General features: G+C 42.0%; 1 protein-coding gene across 2 annotated transcripts in view; it reads right to left on the bottom strand.

The window, feature by feature from the left end:
* Positions 1 to 18,611, bottom strand: part of CACNA1I (calcium voltage-gated channel subunit alpha1 I) — a 737,039-nt gene that overhangs the window by 422,958 nt on the left and 295,470 nt on the right. For both annotated transcript variants that reach the window (XM_073644335.1, XM_073644336.1), the window contains exon 4: positions 15,529 to 15,688. In XM_073644335.1, coding sequence (XP_073500436.1) covers positions 15,529 to 15,688 — 160 coding nt within the window. The remainder of the gene's footprint in view (positions 1 to 15,528; positions 15,689 to 18,611) is intronic.

The raw sequence follows: 18,611 nt of genomic DNA, 5'->3' as shown, positions 1-18,611 counted from the left end.
CGGGCTGTAACAAAGCAAACATGGCATACATGACATGCAAATTTTTGGAATGCATTACACTGTGTTCCAAATTATTATGCAAATAATATTTTCTCAGATTTTCCCAAATTACCTATATGAATTGCAGTCATTGTAATTTTCCAGTCAAATAACTATTAGAGTACAACTGAAAGGTTTTTGTACAAACTGCCTATGATAACAGTATATTTTTAAAAAAATAAAAAACTCAAACTGCACTCAAAATGCATGTTCCAAATTATTATGCACAGCAGAGTTTTCAACCTTTTCATTTTAACAAAGAACAAAAAAAATGGTCATTTTTGAAATTATAAGCATTAGCAGGTTATTTCAAACTGAAATCAAACAGTCTTCAACTCAAAACTTTATTCTAGGTGATTTTACATTTGCACATAGGACCGCTTGTTCGAAAGGAGCTTCTGAACTCTCTCGTCCATTGAATTTGTCAGGTTTTGGATGGTTTCTGCTTTAATTGTTTTGCATGAGGACAGAATACCCTCCCAGAGCTGTTGCTTAGATGTGAACTGCCTCCCGCCATCATAGACACTCCTTTTGATGATGCTCCAGAGGTTCTCAATGGGCTTGAGGTCAGGGGAGCATGGGTGCCACACCATAAGCTTGTCCCCTTTTATGCCCATAGCAGCCAGAGATGCAGATGTGTTATGTGCAGCATGAGACGGGGCATTATCATGCATGAAAAGGATCTTGCTGCGGAATGCACGGTTCTTCTTCTTGAACCATGGAAGGAAGTGCTGTTTGAGAAACTCAACATACATTATGGAGCTCATCTTTACCCCTTCAGGGATCCTAAAAGGGCCGACAATCTCTCTCCCCATGATTCCAGCCCAAAACATTACTCCACCTCCTCCTTGTTAGCGCCGTAGCCATGTTTGCATGAGGTGTCCATCAACCAGCTATCCTCCACTCCATCCATCTGGACCATCGAGATCATTTCATGCATGATAATGCCTCGTCTCATGCTGCACATAACACATCTGCATCTCTGGCTGCTATGGGCATAAAAGGGGACAAACTTATGGTGTGGCACCCATGCTCCCCTGACCTCAACCCCATTGAGAACCTCTGGAGCATCATCAAAAGGAGTGTCTATGATGGCGGGAGGCAGTTCACATCTAAGCAACAGCTCTGGGAGGGTATTCTGTCCTCATGCAAAACAATTAAAGCAGAAACCATCCAAAACCTGACAAATTCAATGGATGAGAGAGTTCAGAAGCTCCTTTCGAACAAGGGGTCCTATGTGCAAATGTAACATCACCTAGAATAAAGTTTTGAGTTGAAAACTGTTTGATTTCAGTTTGTAATAACCTGCTAATGCTTATAATTTCAAAAATGACCATTTTTTTGGTCTTTATTAAAATGAAAAGGTTGAAAACTCTGCTGTGCATAATAATTTGGAACATGCATTTTGAGTGCAGTTTGAGTTTTTTATTTTTTTAAAAATATACTGTTATCATAGGCAGTTTGTACAAAAACCTTTCAATTGTACTCTAATAGTTATTTGACTGGAAAATTACAATGACTGCAATTCATATAGGTAATTTGGGAAAATCTGAGAAAATATTATTAGCATAATAATTTGAAACACAGTGTATATACAAGATCATAGCAAAAACTATCTTCCCTTTACGAGAGGCACATTACTTTAAACATTGCAAGTTACATTTTTCAAAACATTTTAACTTTCTGGCTGCTCACAGTCCTCAGCCACCGACTCCTTTATATATATACCCTTACGGGTAACTATGCACACAAAATGTTCAGCAGTTCAATAATGGTGCTCCCTCCGGGGAAGCACCTGTCCACAATAGGCTGGCCCAGCTGGGTCATCAGCTCTAGATGGCGAGGGTTTTCTCTCTTCCACCACCCTGTAGACATTCAGGGCATACCAGCCCCTTTCACCTCTCTGCCTGGTGTAGGTGACGTAGTCACCAGGGTAGAGATTCCGGTCGGGAGCGTTATCCGGTGCTCCGGTGGCTTGCTGGTCGTCGGCCATGGTTGCGCCCCCCCAGTGAACCGGAGCCTACCTTCTTCACTTTTCTTTTAGGTAGGCCGCAGCTCCGCGAGCGACAGTCTTCTTCCAGGACCTTGCGTCGCTCGCTTCTGATGTCAGGGCGTCCTCTGGCTTCTTCCAGGACCTGATGCTTCCTGGTACGACGTCAGGGGCGGGGCGTGTCCTCGACTTTGCGCGCTTCCAGCGGTTACGCCCCTCTTCTTCCCGCGCGGCGTCCGGAAAATGGCGGCCAGTGGCGGGAAACTCCGGAAAATGGCTGGAATAGCTTCACCACAGTGAGTTTTACAGTTTCTTAAGGCGCACAGTACCCAGTGGCAACGGGCACGCGATCCTGTTCGTGATGCCAAAAGTGAGCTGTCTCGCCCCCGGTGGGGCCTTACTGTCTGGGGCAGTATATATGTATATCACGGTGGCTGGCCCAGGGCGGACAGTGCTCCCAAAAAAGTGTTTTTTAATAAAATGAAAATAAAAGTTTGTGACGCCACCTGTGGATTCTGGTAAGAGGTTACCAGCGCTGCGACAGTCCACTGAGGCTGATGTGAGGGGCAGCTTTGATGGGACGGCTCCCCACAGGCGGAGCAGGCCTCAGGGCAGTGTACGATGAATGGAGGTGGGTGTGCTGCGCGTTGTGGTGCGGTGAGGAAAGTTGGCGCCAGTAAAGAAACAGACAGAGGCACTTCATGCAGTCGTCCAGGGCTTTACTTACAGTTCTTTAAGGCAATTCACAAGTGCGCTTACACGTGATAGCCTCCCTCGTCACGCTGCGTTCAACGGGAAGGGGTTCAGTCCTCCTTCAAGCAGCTTAGGGGTGCTTGGCAGAACCCCACTTTCAGATGTGCCTAACTTGACCTTCTTCACACTTGGTCCTTCTCACCGCTGCCCTACGCTGCCCACTCTCAGTCCCGCTCGGGTATGCTGAAGTCCTTCCTGTACGTCGGATCTGGGACCAATCTGACCCCCTGGGGTTTCGAATGCGGCAAGCACGATCCCTCCTGTCTCCTGGCAGGAGGGGGGCATACGGGTGCCGTCCTGCACGCGCCGTACCCCCTGGGATCCTTTTTGTAGAATGGAGCCTGCTCCCTGCTCCCCTCCTGGGCCTCTCTGGCTAGGCCCGCCTCTGGAGCAGAGCTCCTACAGAGGCTCTGCTTCTCTCACTTTCCTCCTCAGACTGATCTGTAGACCTAATATGGCTTCCTGTATAAACTTCCTCCACCCACACCTACTATTGGTTCCCCCTACCTTTGGGTTCCCACCTACTCCAGCCAGGGCCAGGGCTCAGCAGAAAACTACATTGCGTCTTGCCCCTCCTGCTGGCCTGGAGCCGTGTTGTGTTGAATGTAGGTGGTTGGGGTTCCGTGCAGCACTCCCATCTTACCTGAGTGAAGGGAGGCACCACACCTCGGGGTGAGGTGCAGTACCTCTGTGGCGACTGAATCCTCAGGGGCGCCACAGAAACCTAGTGCAGCAGATGAAAAACACATGATTCCTGATTACTTCCCTTCAAAATAAAAAAATGTCCAGCAGCGCCACAAGCTCCAAACTGGCAACAACCAGTGAGACACAGCTACACTCTTCTGAGAAGTATGGCCAGAAGTGGTATTCATGGTGGAAATGCAGCCAAAAAGCCAATCTTCGACATAGAGTAGAAGCAAGGTCAAGTGACTCAACTTTGCACAAAAACATAGGAACTGGGGTGCAAAAATTGGCAGCAGGTGCTTTAAACTGATGTGTCAAAATGTGAAATATTTGTCTGTAACAGAAGCTAATTTTTTGCCAAATGACTGAAAAGTGGTACAAATCAGTGACTGCAGAACAGTGAGGCTTGGTGGAGGATTCTGGCATGTTTGGGACTGCATTTCAACAAATTGAGTTGGGGATATGGTCAGGATAAATTTGTGTCCTTAGAGGGAATCTGTCAGTAGGATTGTCCTTTCCAAGCCGTCTATATGGACATGTGGTCCTAGGAAGCTGAATAAAATGATATCCTGATATGTGGGTTGTGATGTCTTATTCCCGAGAAATCCACATCTTTCTTACATGTAAATGGCCTTCTCCAGGCTATAGGGAGGATGCTGCCTCAGAGATAACTCTGCCTCCAGGAATTATTTTACATGAAGGGGGAGTTACCAGTGTGAGACAAGTAACTAACGCAGAGCAGGAGAAATGAAATTTGTGTTCTTGCAAACACATTTTTTGCAGCTTTCTGAGCTCTGCTGTATTGTAACAATATTGCAGCCCTGTCTGACTGTGAGCTGGAAGCTGAAAGGAACCTGCAGATGTGTGAGGTATAATCACACACAGCTCTGCAGTGAGATCAGGAGAGCAGAGAGCGGCCATCACACATCACACTGGTAACTAATCCATGGAGGTAGAGAGTTATCTCCAGGCAGCGTCCTCCCCAGAGCCTGGAAGAGGCCATTTATATAAAGTGATGAAAGGTGATTTATCAGCAACAATGCATCTGATATGAGGCATACAGGTAGGAATTTTTCCAGCCGTCTATAACCTGTATATAACCCGTATGCCCATATTAATAGTTTAGATAGGTAAAATGTGGTGACAGAGTCCATTTAATGCTGAGAATACAGGCAGACACTTATCCATCATGCAATACCATCAGGGAGACGTCTGATTGGCTCCAAATTTATTCTGCAGCAGGAAAATGACCCCCAAAATATAGCCAACATCATTAAGTACTAATTCATAGAAGAAAATAAGAAATTTTGTTGGCATTGTGTTTAAGGGTTTAATTAATTATGAATAAGGTAGGGCAAATCGGAAATATACCAATATCGGTGTTGCTCTTCATCCAGACAGTCCAATTTAATAGTAAATAGAAGGAAAAAATGTGACAATCACCAACTGGTGCAAAAAACTTTTTCTTATCTGTCAAGTCATAAAACCAAATGCATCTTCAGAGGGGAGGAGAAGCAGAGTGCATGCATTTTTTCATTGTATTTATTGTCATTAAGAACTATCTTCAGCTTAAATAATGAGTCCTGGAAGTGATTATATGGCCCGACAAAGCCCTAAACTCAAATTCATCTATTCTGTCTGGGATTATATGAACAGACAGAAGAATATGCTCAAGGCACATCCATAGAAGATCTGTGGTTAGTTCTCCATGGTGTTTGGAACAACCTCCCTGCCAAGTTCCTTCAAAGCGCAAAGGATATTTACACCAAATATTGATTTGATTTAGATTTCCATCTTGTTCATTCACTTTGCATTTTGCTAATTGATAAGAATAGGCTAATGCCAATTCTATTTTTAAAGTCATTTTTACTTTATAGCATTTGTTTTATGCCCTAAATCCTTGCACCTATGTTTTACAATTTTCCGTCAATAGAGCTGTTTGAGTGCTTAGTGTACTTTTTGCATCACAATTCACAAAATGTATGAGGGTCAGTCAATAAGTAATGCCTCCTATTTTTTTTCTCCTTAAATAAGGTAGTTATGTTAAATATTCGAATTTGGCACAATTCCACAAACCTTCTTCTCCAATCCACAGCAATTGCAACTTCCTGCACCAACAGGTGGCAGGACTGTATCCATTTGCAAAATGGCTGACATCGATGTTCGTATTAGACAACGTTCTGTGATTGAATTCTTGCATGCAGAAGGTGAAACGCCCATTCGAATTCATGAGAGACTGAAAAATGTGTACGGTGATGCAACAGTGGATGTCAGTACTGTTAGACGATGGGTTAGTCGCTGTAACACAGCTGAAGGGCCATCACCGTTGGCTGACAAAATGCGGAGTGGCAGGCCAGTAACTGCTGTGACTCCAAGCAACATTCAGCGAGTCGATGACATCATTCGTGGTGACCGCCGGGTGACTGCAGATGAATTGTGTGGTATTATCTGCCTCAGTAAAGGCAGTGTGATGAAAATTATTGGACAACTGGGATACAGAAAAGTTTGTGCATGGTGGGTCCCAAGAATGCTTTTTACCATGCTGGAATACATGCCCTTGTTAAACGGTGGACCTAGACTGTGGAAATGGAAGGAGATTACATTGAAAAGTGACAAATTAATCGTTAATGTTGTGGTTTTCAACCTATGTAATTGCATTTGAATTTCTTGCCAATTAAAAGGAGAAAAAAAAATAGGAGGCATTACTTATTGACTGACCCTCGTACTTTTCATTGGCTTAATTTTATGGCACTTAGAACTTGTAGAATCATAGAATCATAGAATGGTAGAGTTGGAAGGGACCTCCTGGGTCATCTGGTCCAACCCCCTGCTCAAAGCAGGATTCACTAGATCATCTCAGACAGATGTCTGTCCAGCCTCTGTTTGAAGACTTCCATTGAAGGGGAACTCACCACCTCTCGTGGCAGCCTGTTCCACTCATTAATCACCCTAACTGTCAAAAAGTTTTTTCTAACATCTAATCTGTGTCTCCTCCCATTTAGTTTCATCCCATTGCTTCTAGTCTTTCCTTGTGCAAATGAGAATAAAGATGATCCTTCTACAATGTGACAGCCCTTGACATATTTGTAGACAGCTATTAAGTCTCCTCTCAGTCTTCTTTTTTGCAAGCTAAACATTCCCAAATCCTGCAACCGTTCCTCATAGGACATGGTTTGCAGACCAGTCACCATTCTGGTCGCTCTTCTCTGAACTTGCTCCAGTTTGTCGATGTCTTTTTTAAAATGTGGTGCCCAAAACTGTACACAGTATTCCAGATGAGGTCTGACCAAAGAGGAGTAAAGACCGATAATGACTTCACGTGATCTAGACTGTATGCTTCTGTTAATACATCCCAGAATTGTATTTGCCTTTTTTGCTGCTGCATCACACTGTTGACTCATGTTCAGTCTATGATCTATTAGTATACCTAAGTCTTTTTCACATGTACTGTTGCTTAGCTCTATTCCTCCCATTCTGTATATGCTTTTTTCATTTTTATTGCCCAGATGTAGTACTTTGCATTTTTCCCGGTTAAAAACCATTCTGTTGGTTGCTGCCCACTGCTCCAGTTTATTTAGGTCTTTTTGAATCCTCTCTCTCTCTTCTCTAGTATTAGCTATCCCTCCTAGCTTTGTGTCATCAGCAAATTTAATCAGTTTACCCTCAATTCCTTCATCTAAATCATTGATAAAGATGTTGAACAATACAGGTCCCAGGACGGAGCCCTGTGGTACCCCACTTGAGACATTCATCCAGCTGGATGTGAAGCCATTTACAACCACCCTTTGAGTCCGATCACTAAGCCAGTTATGAATCCACCTAACAGTTGCCTGGTCCATTGCATACTTGGTCATTTTTTCAATAAGGATGATGTGAGATACTTTGTCAAATGCTTTGCTGAAGTCAAGATATACTATATCTACAGCATTTCCCTGATCCACCCAGTCAGTGATTCTGTCATAGAAGGAAATTAAGTTAGTCTGACATGACTTGTTAGTTACAAACCCATGCTGACTCTGGTTAATCACTTCATTCTTATCCATGTACTTACATACATGTTGTTTAATAATTTGTTCAAAGATCTTTCCTGGTATAGAAGTCAGACTCACCGGCCTATAGTTCCCTGGGTCCACCTTCCCCTTTTTGAAGATAGGAACAACATTTGCTCTTCTCCAGTCTTCTGGGACTTCTCCTGTTCTCCAAGAATTTTCAAAGATTATGGAGAGTGGTTCTAAAATTTCTTCTACAATCTCCTTCAGTACTCTGGGGTGTAATTCATCTGGACCTGGAGACTTGAACTCATTTATGTTAGCTAAATATTCCCTCACAATCTTTCTGTTTACTGATAACTTGGATTCCTCTATTCCTTTAAAAGGACAGTGAAGATCAGTTGATGTTACATTTTCTTTCTGAGAGAAAACAGATGCAAAATAGGAATTAAAAAGTTCGGCCTTCTCAACATCCTCTCTTACCATTTCTCCATTTTCATCCTGTAAAAATCCTATAGCATCTTTGACTTTTCTTTTACTTTTGACATACCCCCAAAATCCTTTTTTATTGCTTTTGACATCTCTTGCAAGCCTTAATTCATTGTCAGCTTTAGCTAACCTGATACGTGCCCTGCAGGATCTGCAGACTGCATTATAATCTTCTTTAGATATGCCTCCCTCTTTCCATTTAATAAAAATTTCTTTCTTTCTTTTTAGCATGTGTTTAAGTTCTGTGTTCATCCATCCTGGTTTCCTTAAATGCTTCCCATTCTTCCTACTTTTCGGGATTGTTAACGATTGTGCTTTGAGAATCTCATTTTTAAAAATTTCCCATCCTTCCTGGACATTTTTGTCCTTAAGGACATCCAGCCATTGGATCCCTCCTATTCTCTTTCTGAGTCTCTTAAAATCTGCCTTTCTAAAATCTAACCTTGAAGTTTGAGTCTTCACATGTCTTCCTCCTCTAGTTATCCAAAATTCTATAATAGCATGATCGCTGCCTCCTAGGGTCCCAGCCACCTTTACCTCCTCAACCATTTCCTCCCTGTTTATAAGAATTAGATCCAAAGTAGCAGATCCCCTTGTTTTCTCCCCTACCTTTTGGAAGATAAAGTTGTCAGCAAGAGAGGATAAGAATTTGCTTGACCTGTTAGTTTTACTTGAGAGAGATTCCCAACAAATGTCTGGATAGTTGAAATCTCCCATGACCACTACGTCATATTTTTTGGAGAACTTGGTCATTTGATACATAAAGAGTTCATCCATATCTTCAGCTTGCCCAGGTGGCCTGTAGTAAATGCCTACAATGGTGTCCTTTCCGTTGTTCTCTCCTTGTATTCTTACCCAAAGAGTTTCCACAGAACTCCCAGTCTCTGAAGCTTCAATCTCTGTGCAGATATACGCTTTTCTAACATACAATGCAACACCTCCTCCTCGTTTATCAAGTCTGTTTCTTGCAAATAAGTTGTATCCTTTTAGCCTTTTATTCCAATCATGTGTATCGTCCCACCAAGTTTCAGTGATTCCAATGACATCATATTCCTTTTCCTGCATTAGTAGTTCCAATTCTCCTTGTTTGTTGCCCATGCTTTGTGCATTTGTATAAAAACATTTTAGTTTGTGATTGGTTTCTCTTCCTCCCATATTTTTATTATTTAGATTTTTTTGTCTTTGTTCTTCTTTTCCACTTCCAGTAGCAGAGATCTCAATAGTATTTGTCAGCTGTATGGCTTTTTCTGGCCATTTGCTTCCCTTCCCACATTGTTCTAGTTTAAAGCTCTTCTGATGAGTGTAGCAAGGCGACTTCCAAATACATGTTTTCCAGTCTTCGTAAGGTGCACCCCATCTCTAGCAAGTAGTCCATCGTATAGGTAATTCATTCTGTGATCCAGAAATCCAAATCCTTGTTGACGGCACCATCGACGTAGCCAGTTGTTCACCTGTAGAATCTTATTCCACCTCATTGTTCCATGGCCATCCACTGGGAGGATGGATGAGAAGACCACCTGCGCTCCCAATTCTTTCACTTTCTTGCCTAAGTCTTCAAAGTCACTGCAGATGGTTGCCAGGTCCTTTCTTGCGGTGTCATTTGTCCCCACATGTATTAGCAGGAATGGGTAGTGATCTGTAGGTCTGAAGAGTCTTGATATCCTGTCAGACACATCTTTAATTTTTGCTCCTGGAAGACAGCACATTTCTCTTGAGGTTATGTCTGGTCTGCAGATAGCGGCCTCTGTTCCTCTTAACAGGGAATCCCCCATGACCACCACTCTCCGTTTTTTCTTCACAACATTCTTCTTTCTCCATCCAGGAGGATTCTGAGGGCTTACAAGGTCATTCATTGCTGGCAAAGTCTTATCTTGCTGTATTTCTTCATGGTTCTCCTGTGTGAGAGCCTGGTACTGGTTCCTGAGCAGTATGGGTGCTGACTGCCTCTCGATCCTCCTGCTTCTGTGGGTCACATGCTTCCATTCCTCTGTTTCGTCAGGTGCAGTTCGAATTTCTTCTCTTTCTGAATCATGAAGAGATAATTCTGCTCTGTCTAAGAACTCTTCACCTTCCTTAATGATTTTCAAGGTAGTTAACCTCTCTTCTAGATTTCGCAACTTTTCCTCCAACAGGGACACAAGCTTGCATTTCTGGCATGTGAAGTCTGGCTTTTCCACTGGCAAGTCTGTGAACATGTAGCAGGATATGCAGCTCACCAAATGGCTCCTGGACTTTTCCATGTTCTTATTGTTAATGTTCTGAAAACAGTGAAAAAAGCTTAAAAAAAAAGCTTCAAAATGCGCGCGCCGGTAGGCGCGCGGTTTACCGATGTCCTCTTTTCAGCTCCAACAGCCAAAATCCAGTGTTCTTTGAGCTCGCGGAGACTCTTCACTTACCCCAAAATGCAGTGGGAATATGCAAATTATCTCCTCAGGACTCCTCCCCTGGTTTACCGATGTCCTCTTTTCAGCTCCAACAGCCAAAATCCAGTGTTCTTTGAGCTCGCGGAGACTCTTCACTTACCCCAAAATGCAGTGGGAATATGCAAATTATCTCCTCAGGACTCCTCCCCTGGTTTACCGATGTCCTCTTTTCAGCTCCAACAGCCAAAATCCAGTGTTCTTTGAGCTCGCGGAGACTCTTCACTTACCCCAAAATGCAGTGGGAATATGCAAATTATCTCCTCAGGACTCCTCCCCTGGTTTACCGATGTCCTCTTTTCAGCTCCAACAGCCAAAATCCAGTGTTCTTTGAGCTCGCGGAGACTCTTCACTTACCCCAAAATGCAGTGGGAATATGCAAATTATCTCCTCAGGACTCCTCCCCTGGTTTACCGATGTCCTCTTTTCAGCTCCAACAGCCAAAATCCAGTGTTCTTTGAGCTCGCGGAGACTCTTCACTTACCCCAAAATGCAGTGGGAATATGCAAATTATCTCCTCAGGACTCCTCCCCTGGTTTACCGATGTCCTCTTTTCAGCTCCAACAGCCAAAATCCAGTGTTCTTTGAGCTCGCGGAGACTCTTCACTTACCCCAAAATGCAGTGGGAATATGCAAATTATCTCCTCAGGACTCCTCCCCTGGTTTACCGATGTCCTCTTTTCAGCTCCAACAGCCAAAATCCAGTGTTCTTTGAGCTCGCGGAGACTCTTCACTTACCCCAAAATGCAGTGGGAATATGCAAATTATCTCCTCAGGACTCCTCCCCTGGTTTACCGATGTCCTCTTTTCAGCTCCAACAGCCAAAATCCAGTGTTCTTTGAGCTCGCGGAGACTCTTCACTTACCCCAAAATGCAGTGGGAATATGCAAATTATCTCCTCAGGACTCCTCCCCTGGTTTGTTGATAATTTCTCATTACATTTTTTGATATAAGAAAAAGTAATTCTTGTGTTACACTGTGCCCTATTCAGCTTATTTGTTTAATTGAATATGTTAACTTTATTCTGCAGATCGACACAAAAATAACAATATATAAAATATAAATATATTTTATGTTTTACTAGTTAAAAAAAAATGTATGTGTTTTTATTCTTTTTTTGGAGAGGTGGTTGCCGCTTTATGAGACCCCAAAGTATTTTATTTTTCTGTGGACAAAGCTGTTTGAGGGCTTATTTTTTGAGGGACCAGTGGAGTTTTCACTAGTGCCATTTTTGGGTATGTTTGACTTTATTATAACTTTTCATTAAAATTTTTTGTGAGGCTTGAAGAACAAAATACACAAATTTTGGTATTGTTTTTCAGATGTTTTTCTTATGGCATTCACAGCACAGGATCAATATTTATATATTTTTATAGTATAAGTCATTACAATTCTATATCTTTTTTTATATCTTTATTGTTTGTTTTACTACTTTTGCACAAGAAAATATCTTAAAAGGGTTGTGACGATACAGCGTAAAATCTTAATTATCCAGACGATTCGATTTGTTAAGTCAAGAGAAATACCTTATTGTGTTTTATTAGAGATCGCGCGCGTTTTGTCAACTTTCGCTTCCTGAAGAAGGTTGACGAAACGCGCGGCGGGCAGCTGATTGTGTTCACACCTACTAACCAACGGAGGTAATGATTTATGATACTAACATACATGTTTGTTACTTGCAGCAATGGGTGCTATAAATTGAGAATTTGTGTTTGTCTATAATCATTGTCACCATTGGATACAGCTATGAATTCATCTATGGTTATGCATGTTTAAAATCATTATCCTTACGGTGGGTGTGACTTATTTATACATATGTTAAGCGGTACCTGCCATTTCATGAAGTAATTGGTTTTTATCTTGTTTTTATTTATTTTTGTTAATAAAATTTTATTTTATGATCTAATATACTTGTGTTTTCTTGGGATTAATCCCCTATAAGAAACGTTCATGTAACCTCACACTGTAGTCTGAGTAGCGCTACGCCCACGGAAGACCCCGGGTCTTTCCAAGGGTATTCTCAAGTTTCCAGTTATCCCTTAACCGGTGGATATGGGATAACTTCTCGATCACTAGGGGGTCTGACTGCCGGCACCTTCACCAATCCCGAGAATCCGGGCTCTTCCATATAAATTTATAAATTAAGCAGCGGTTAATCAAGTGCACTGCCTCTCCATTTATTCTCAAGGGGACTGTCGGAGACAGTCAAGCACTGCGATCTACTCTTTTCAGCACTCTCATAAGAATGAAGGGAGATGTAGTGCAATGAGCAGCCTCCACTCTATTCACATTATTTTTGCAATCGGTGGGAGTCCCAGCAATCATATCCACCATTAATCGGGAACAAAGAATAACTTGCAAACTATAGAATAACCCTTTAACAACATTTTTGGATTCATACAACTTCTTGATCATTTTTTTTTTTTTTTTTTTCGTTGGGATGAACAAAAAACAGCAATTTTGACATTGTTTTAAAAACGTTTTGTGACATTCACTGAATGGGATAATTAATGATATAGCGTTATAATGTGATCCGCTATGGAGGTTGCCATAAAAAGTAAGTGTCATCTGTAAGGGACATTTATTTTTTCTTGATTAAACTATTTTTATTGGAAAAATTTGAATTTTGGGGAGGTTTAAAAACATTATTTTGTAATTTTTACAATTTTTATTAGTCTTCCAAGGAGACTTGAGCAAACAATGTTATGATCTCATAGGTATTGCACTGCACTACATATGTAGTAGAATGCATTTTTTTATCCTGTCAGTGTTTGACTGAAAGGTGGGCTATTAGACCCCAACTCCGGGGAGATCTAATAGACAGTAGAGTGTGGCAGACTTAGGGGGCATTACCAGGCCATCAGGTTGCCATAGTAATCCGTGACCACCCACAATCCTTAAGCCACATCCTCTATCAAACTCCTTGTGTACCACTGTCATTATTGACAGTGACATATGAGGGTTAAACTGCTAAGACCGGTGAGAACACCAATCTTAGCAGTTACCATATGAGCTTTGCTGTGTTTATCAGTCGGGCTCCAGCAGCTGATTGTGCTAGTATAGAAGCTGTACCATGTGATCAGCATGAAGGATATATCCGTCAAGGAGCACTAACTGTTAAAGGTGTTGGCCTAACACTAAAAAATCCCTTAGAATGCTTTAAAATAAATAAATCAGATAACACCTTACTGATTCCTTGCCACTTTTATTTCAAGGTTATCTTGGTTCCCCTGCAAGTCTCTGTACTTCCTGTTCAGTTCAGATGGGCAAATGGCTGCCATCAATCACTAACCACAGCGATGACCAACTCATCACTCACCAGTGTGATTGGCTGCAATGGTCACCTGCCTATCTGGATAGAGCAGGAAGTACAGAGACCAGTGAGGGACAATATTGGCAGCATTATCAGGTCTGTAATTTTTATCGTACAGTAGGTACACTTCAACTGTGACAGGCAGAATCTAAAGACAAAAAAACAGAAGAACTCATTGTATGATTTTTAAATAATGAAATTGCATTTTATTGCATGAAATAAGTATTTGATCACCTGTTAACCAGCAAGAATTCTGGCTCTCATAGACCTGTTAGTTTTTCTTTAAGAAGCCCTCCTACTCTGTACTCATTAACTGTATTAATTAACCTGTTTGAACTCATTCCTTGTATAAAAGACACCAGCAGTGCCCACACACTCAATCAATTAAATTCCAACCTCTCCACCATGGCCAAGACCAAAGAGCTGTCTAAGGACACAGGGGACAAAATTGTAGACCTGTGCAAGGCTGGGATGGGCTACAAGACAACAGGCAAGCAGCCTGGTAAGAAGGCAACATCTGTTGGCACAATTATTAGAAAATGGAAGAAACACAAGATGACTGTGAATTTTCCTTGGTCTGGGGCTCCATGCAAGATCTCACCTCGTGGGGTAAGGATGATTCTGAGAAAGGTCAGGAATCAGCCCAGAACTACATGGGAGGACCTGGTCAATGACCTGAAGAGAGCTGGGACCACAGTCTCAAGCATTACCGTTAGTAACACACTACGCTGTCATGAATTAAAATCCTGCAGGGCACGCAAGGTCTCCATGCTCACGCAAGCACATGTCCAAGTTTGTTTGAAGTTCACCAATGACCATCAGGATGATTCAGAGGAGGCATGGGAGAAGGTTATGTGGTCAGATGAGACTAAAATAGAACTTTTTGGCATCAACTCCATTCGCCGTATTTTGAGGAAGAAGAATGATGAGTACAACCCCAAGAACATCGTCCCAAACATGACTCATGGGGAGGGAAACACCATACTTTGGGGTGCTATTCTGCAAAGGGGGCAGGGCGACTGCACCGTATTCAAAGGAGGATGGATGGGGTCATGTATCGCAATATTTTGGTCAACAACCTCCTTCCCTCAGTAAGAGCATTGAAGATGGGTTATCGCTGGGTTTTCCAGCATGAGAATGACCTGAAACACACAGCCTGGGCAACTAAGGAGTCGCTCTGTAAGAAGCATTTCAAGGTCCGGGAGTGGCCTAGCCAGTCTCCAGACCTGAACCCAATAGTAAATCTTTGGAGGGAGCTGAAACTTAATGTTGGCCAGCGACAGCCCCAAACCTGAAAGGCCTGGAGAAGATCTACATGGAGGAGTGGGCCAAAATCCCTGCTGCAGTGTGTGCAAATTTGGTTAAGAACTACAGGAAACGTCTGACTACTGTAATTGCAAACAAAGGTTTCTGTACTAAATATAAAGTTCTGTTTTTCTATTGTATCAAATACTTATTTCATGCAATAAAATGTTAATGAATTATGTAAACATCATACAATTTGATTTTCTGAATTTTATCTCTCACAGTTGAAGTGTACCTACAATAAAAATTACAGACCTGTTCATTCTTTGTAGGTGGGAAAACTTGTAAAATCATCAGTATATCAAATACTTATTTCCCCACTTTCGATATATTAGTAGATGTGCAACCCTTCGATAACTTTCTTTGTGCTTTTTCCAGCTTTGGTACCTCCTTACTATGATTTGATGTAAAGGTGTAAATTGTGTATACAACATAAATGCTTTTAGGATGTTGAAGAAATACATTGAATAATCACACATAATAGCACACAAACAAGTAAAAAGTACACAAACATATACAAAGTCAGAAATCTACGAATGGACTTACATAGTAAAGTTCTCTTCTAAGAAGCATCGATTACGAAGCAGTCCTGCCCAAAGCTGCACCCCAATGATTCCAAATATGAAGAAGACAAAAAAACACAGAAGAAGGACATTCCCCAGCATAGGCAATGTATCCAGCAGCAAGTTTACCAGGATCCTCATACCTGCAGAGGAGTGAAAGAAAAAAACAGCAGAAATGGAAGAAGAAATTGTGAAGGAATATGCATAAATAATATGTAAAAGACTAAAGCAAGGACAGCATGGGCAAAGATGATATGGAGGAGAATGAAAGATGGTCATGGATAGTGAAGAGTTGAAATACGCAAGGAACTGGGAAAGGAGACGAAAGGATAACCCCAGATGACAGAACTTTTTAACAAAAAGAAAAGCAGTTTGTCCCATCAGATATTGATGGGTTGATCTCAGTAGTTAAATGTTCCAACCCGAGCATACAACATAATAGTAACAAAGCACATGGAAAGCAATGACGAGATCACAACACACAGATGGTAAAATTGTTGACTAATGCACTCAACATGCTGCGGTGTGACCTTATTGTGATTTATTGCTGTACATGCATCAATCTGGCTTTTAATATGGTGATGGGACTGCTGAAAATTGTAGAGGATAAGACCAAGAGTAATCTATCCTTCATAACAATTTTTCACATAATGAAATAAATTAGCTCATTTTTGTATCGTTTCCTTTTCATGCTTCCCTGCTGCCACACAACTATATATATATCACAGGAGAAGGGTGATAACCGTGAGCCGCCATAATAATACAACAGCTACTTTAACTATCCGCCGCCACTGCTGACGATCCGGATCCCTGTGACTGCTCCGTTAGTAGACTCCTGACGTCAGAGGGAAGACCTTAAGTGATGGCACATCAATAAACTTTCTAGATACTGTGGTCCATAGTGACTCCTTCTGTCACCCCACCCTGCAATTTGATGTAAGGAGAGATGACTTGCATCTACAATTGGGGGCCCAACAAAAGTCTCAGACTTAACAATATTACATGCCTATTAGAAATAGCTGAATGCAAAAGAGTAGAAACACATGGCGCTCCATGGTGCAGAATCCTTTGCTAGAAAGTGGCAACTAATAAGGGAGAGACAGGTGCTCGAGGTAGTATGCTCACCTATGTGAGACATGCTACTGCCACGCAACTCTCTGCTTCGCGGATTTGTCAATAGAATATCAGAAGCCTACTTGAAAAGAGTGTAAATGCAACGCGTTTCAGAACCAGTCTGATGCCTTCCTCAGTCTAGTGTACAACAAATAGGGTTCCAAGGAAGTATTAAGTAAATACAAAAATGGCGAGAAGAAGAAATTAGAAATTGCAATGACATCATAGGTAGGGATGAGCAGACCAGTAGAAGTTCAGGTCCTGGTACCCAACCCGAACTTTATTTCAAAATTTGGTTTGGGTACCAGAACTGTACCCGAACTTGAACCAGAACCCAAATCCCATTGAAAACAATGGGGACCCAAACTTTTGAGCTCTCTTCCCCGGAACTACAAACATTGCAACGGACTCCCGGGAGGAGTCCATGTTCAGAGTTAAGCACTGGACACTAACTGTCTGGAAAAGACCCCGAACTATTAAGAATATATATATATATATATATATATATATATATATATATATATATATATATACAGTACAGACCAAAAGTTTGGACACACCTTCTTATTTAAAGATTTTTCTGTATTTTCTTGACTATGAAAATTGTACATTCACACTGAAGGCATCAAAACAATGAATTAACACATGTGGAATTATATACTTAACAAAAAAGTGTGAAACAACTGAAAATATGTCTTATATTCTAGGTTCTTCAAAGTAGCCACCTTTTGCTTTGATGACTGCTTTGCACACTCTTGGCATTCTCTTGATGAGCTTCAAGAGGTAGTCACTGGAAATGGTCTTCCAACAATCTTGAAGGAGATCCCAGAGATGCTTAGCACTTGTTGGCCCTTTTGCCTTCACTCTGCGGTCCAGCTCACCCCAAACCATCTCGATTGGGTTCAGGTCTGGTGACTGTGGAGGCCAGGTCATCTGGCGTAGCACCCCATCACTCTCCCTCTTGGTCAAATAGCCCTTACACAGCCTGGAGGTGTGTTTGGGGTCATTGTCTTGTTGAAAAATAAATGATGGTCCAACTAAACGCAAACCGGATGGAATAGCATGCCACTGCAAGATACTGTGGTAGCCATGCTGGTTCAGTATGCCTTCAATTTTGAATAAATCCCCAACAGTGTCACCAGAAAAGCACCCCCACACCATCACACCTCCTCCTCCATGCTTCACGGTGGGAACCAGGCATGTAGAGTCCATCCGTTCACCTTTTCCTCATTCGCACAAAGACACGGTGGTTGGAACCAAAGATCTCAAATTTGGACTCATCAGACCAAAGCACAGATTTCCACTGGTCTAATGTCCATTCCTTGTGTTCTTTAGCCCAAACAAGTCTCTTCTGCTTGTTGCCTGTCCTTAGCAGTGGTTTCCTAGCAGCTATTTTACCATGAAGGCCTGCTGCACAAAGTCTCCTCTTAACAGTTGTTGAAGAGATGTGTCTGCTACTAGAACTCTGTGTGGCATTGACCTGGTCTCTAATCTGAGCTGCTGTTAACCTGCGATTTCTGAGGCTGGTGACTCGGATAAACTTATCCTCAGAAGCAGAGGTGACTCTTGGTCTTCCTTTCCTGGGGCGGTCCTCATGTGAGTCAGTTTCTTTGTAGCGCTTGATGATTTTTGCAACTGCACTTGGGGACGCTTTCAAAGTTTTCCGAATTTTTCGCACTGACTGACGTGCATTTCTTAAAGTAATGATGGCCACTCGTTTTTCTTTACTTAGCTGCTTTTTTCTTGCCATAATACAAATTCTAACAGTCTATTCAGTAGGTCTATCAGCTGTGTATCCACCAGACTTCTGCACAACACAACTGATGGTCCCAAACCCATTTATAAGGCAAGAAATCCCACTTATTAAACCTGACAGAGCACACCTGTGAAGTGAAAACCTTTTCCGGTGACTACCTCTTGAAGCTCAGCAAGAGAATGCCAAGAGTGTGCAAA

This window comes from Phyllobates terribilis, unplaced genomic scaffold (genome assembly GCF_046119375.1).
Source record: "Phyllobates terribilis strain yellow unplaced genomic scaffold, ASM4611937v1 Scaffold_8__6_contigs__length_399053987, whole genome shotgun sequence".
Taxonomy (NCBI): Eukaryota; Metazoa; Chordata; class Amphibia; order Anura; family Dendrobatidae; genus Phyllobates; species Phyllobates terribilis.
The sequence above is the reverse complement of the archived record's forward strand: the minus strand, read 5'-3'. Positions and strand labels throughout refer to the sequence as shown.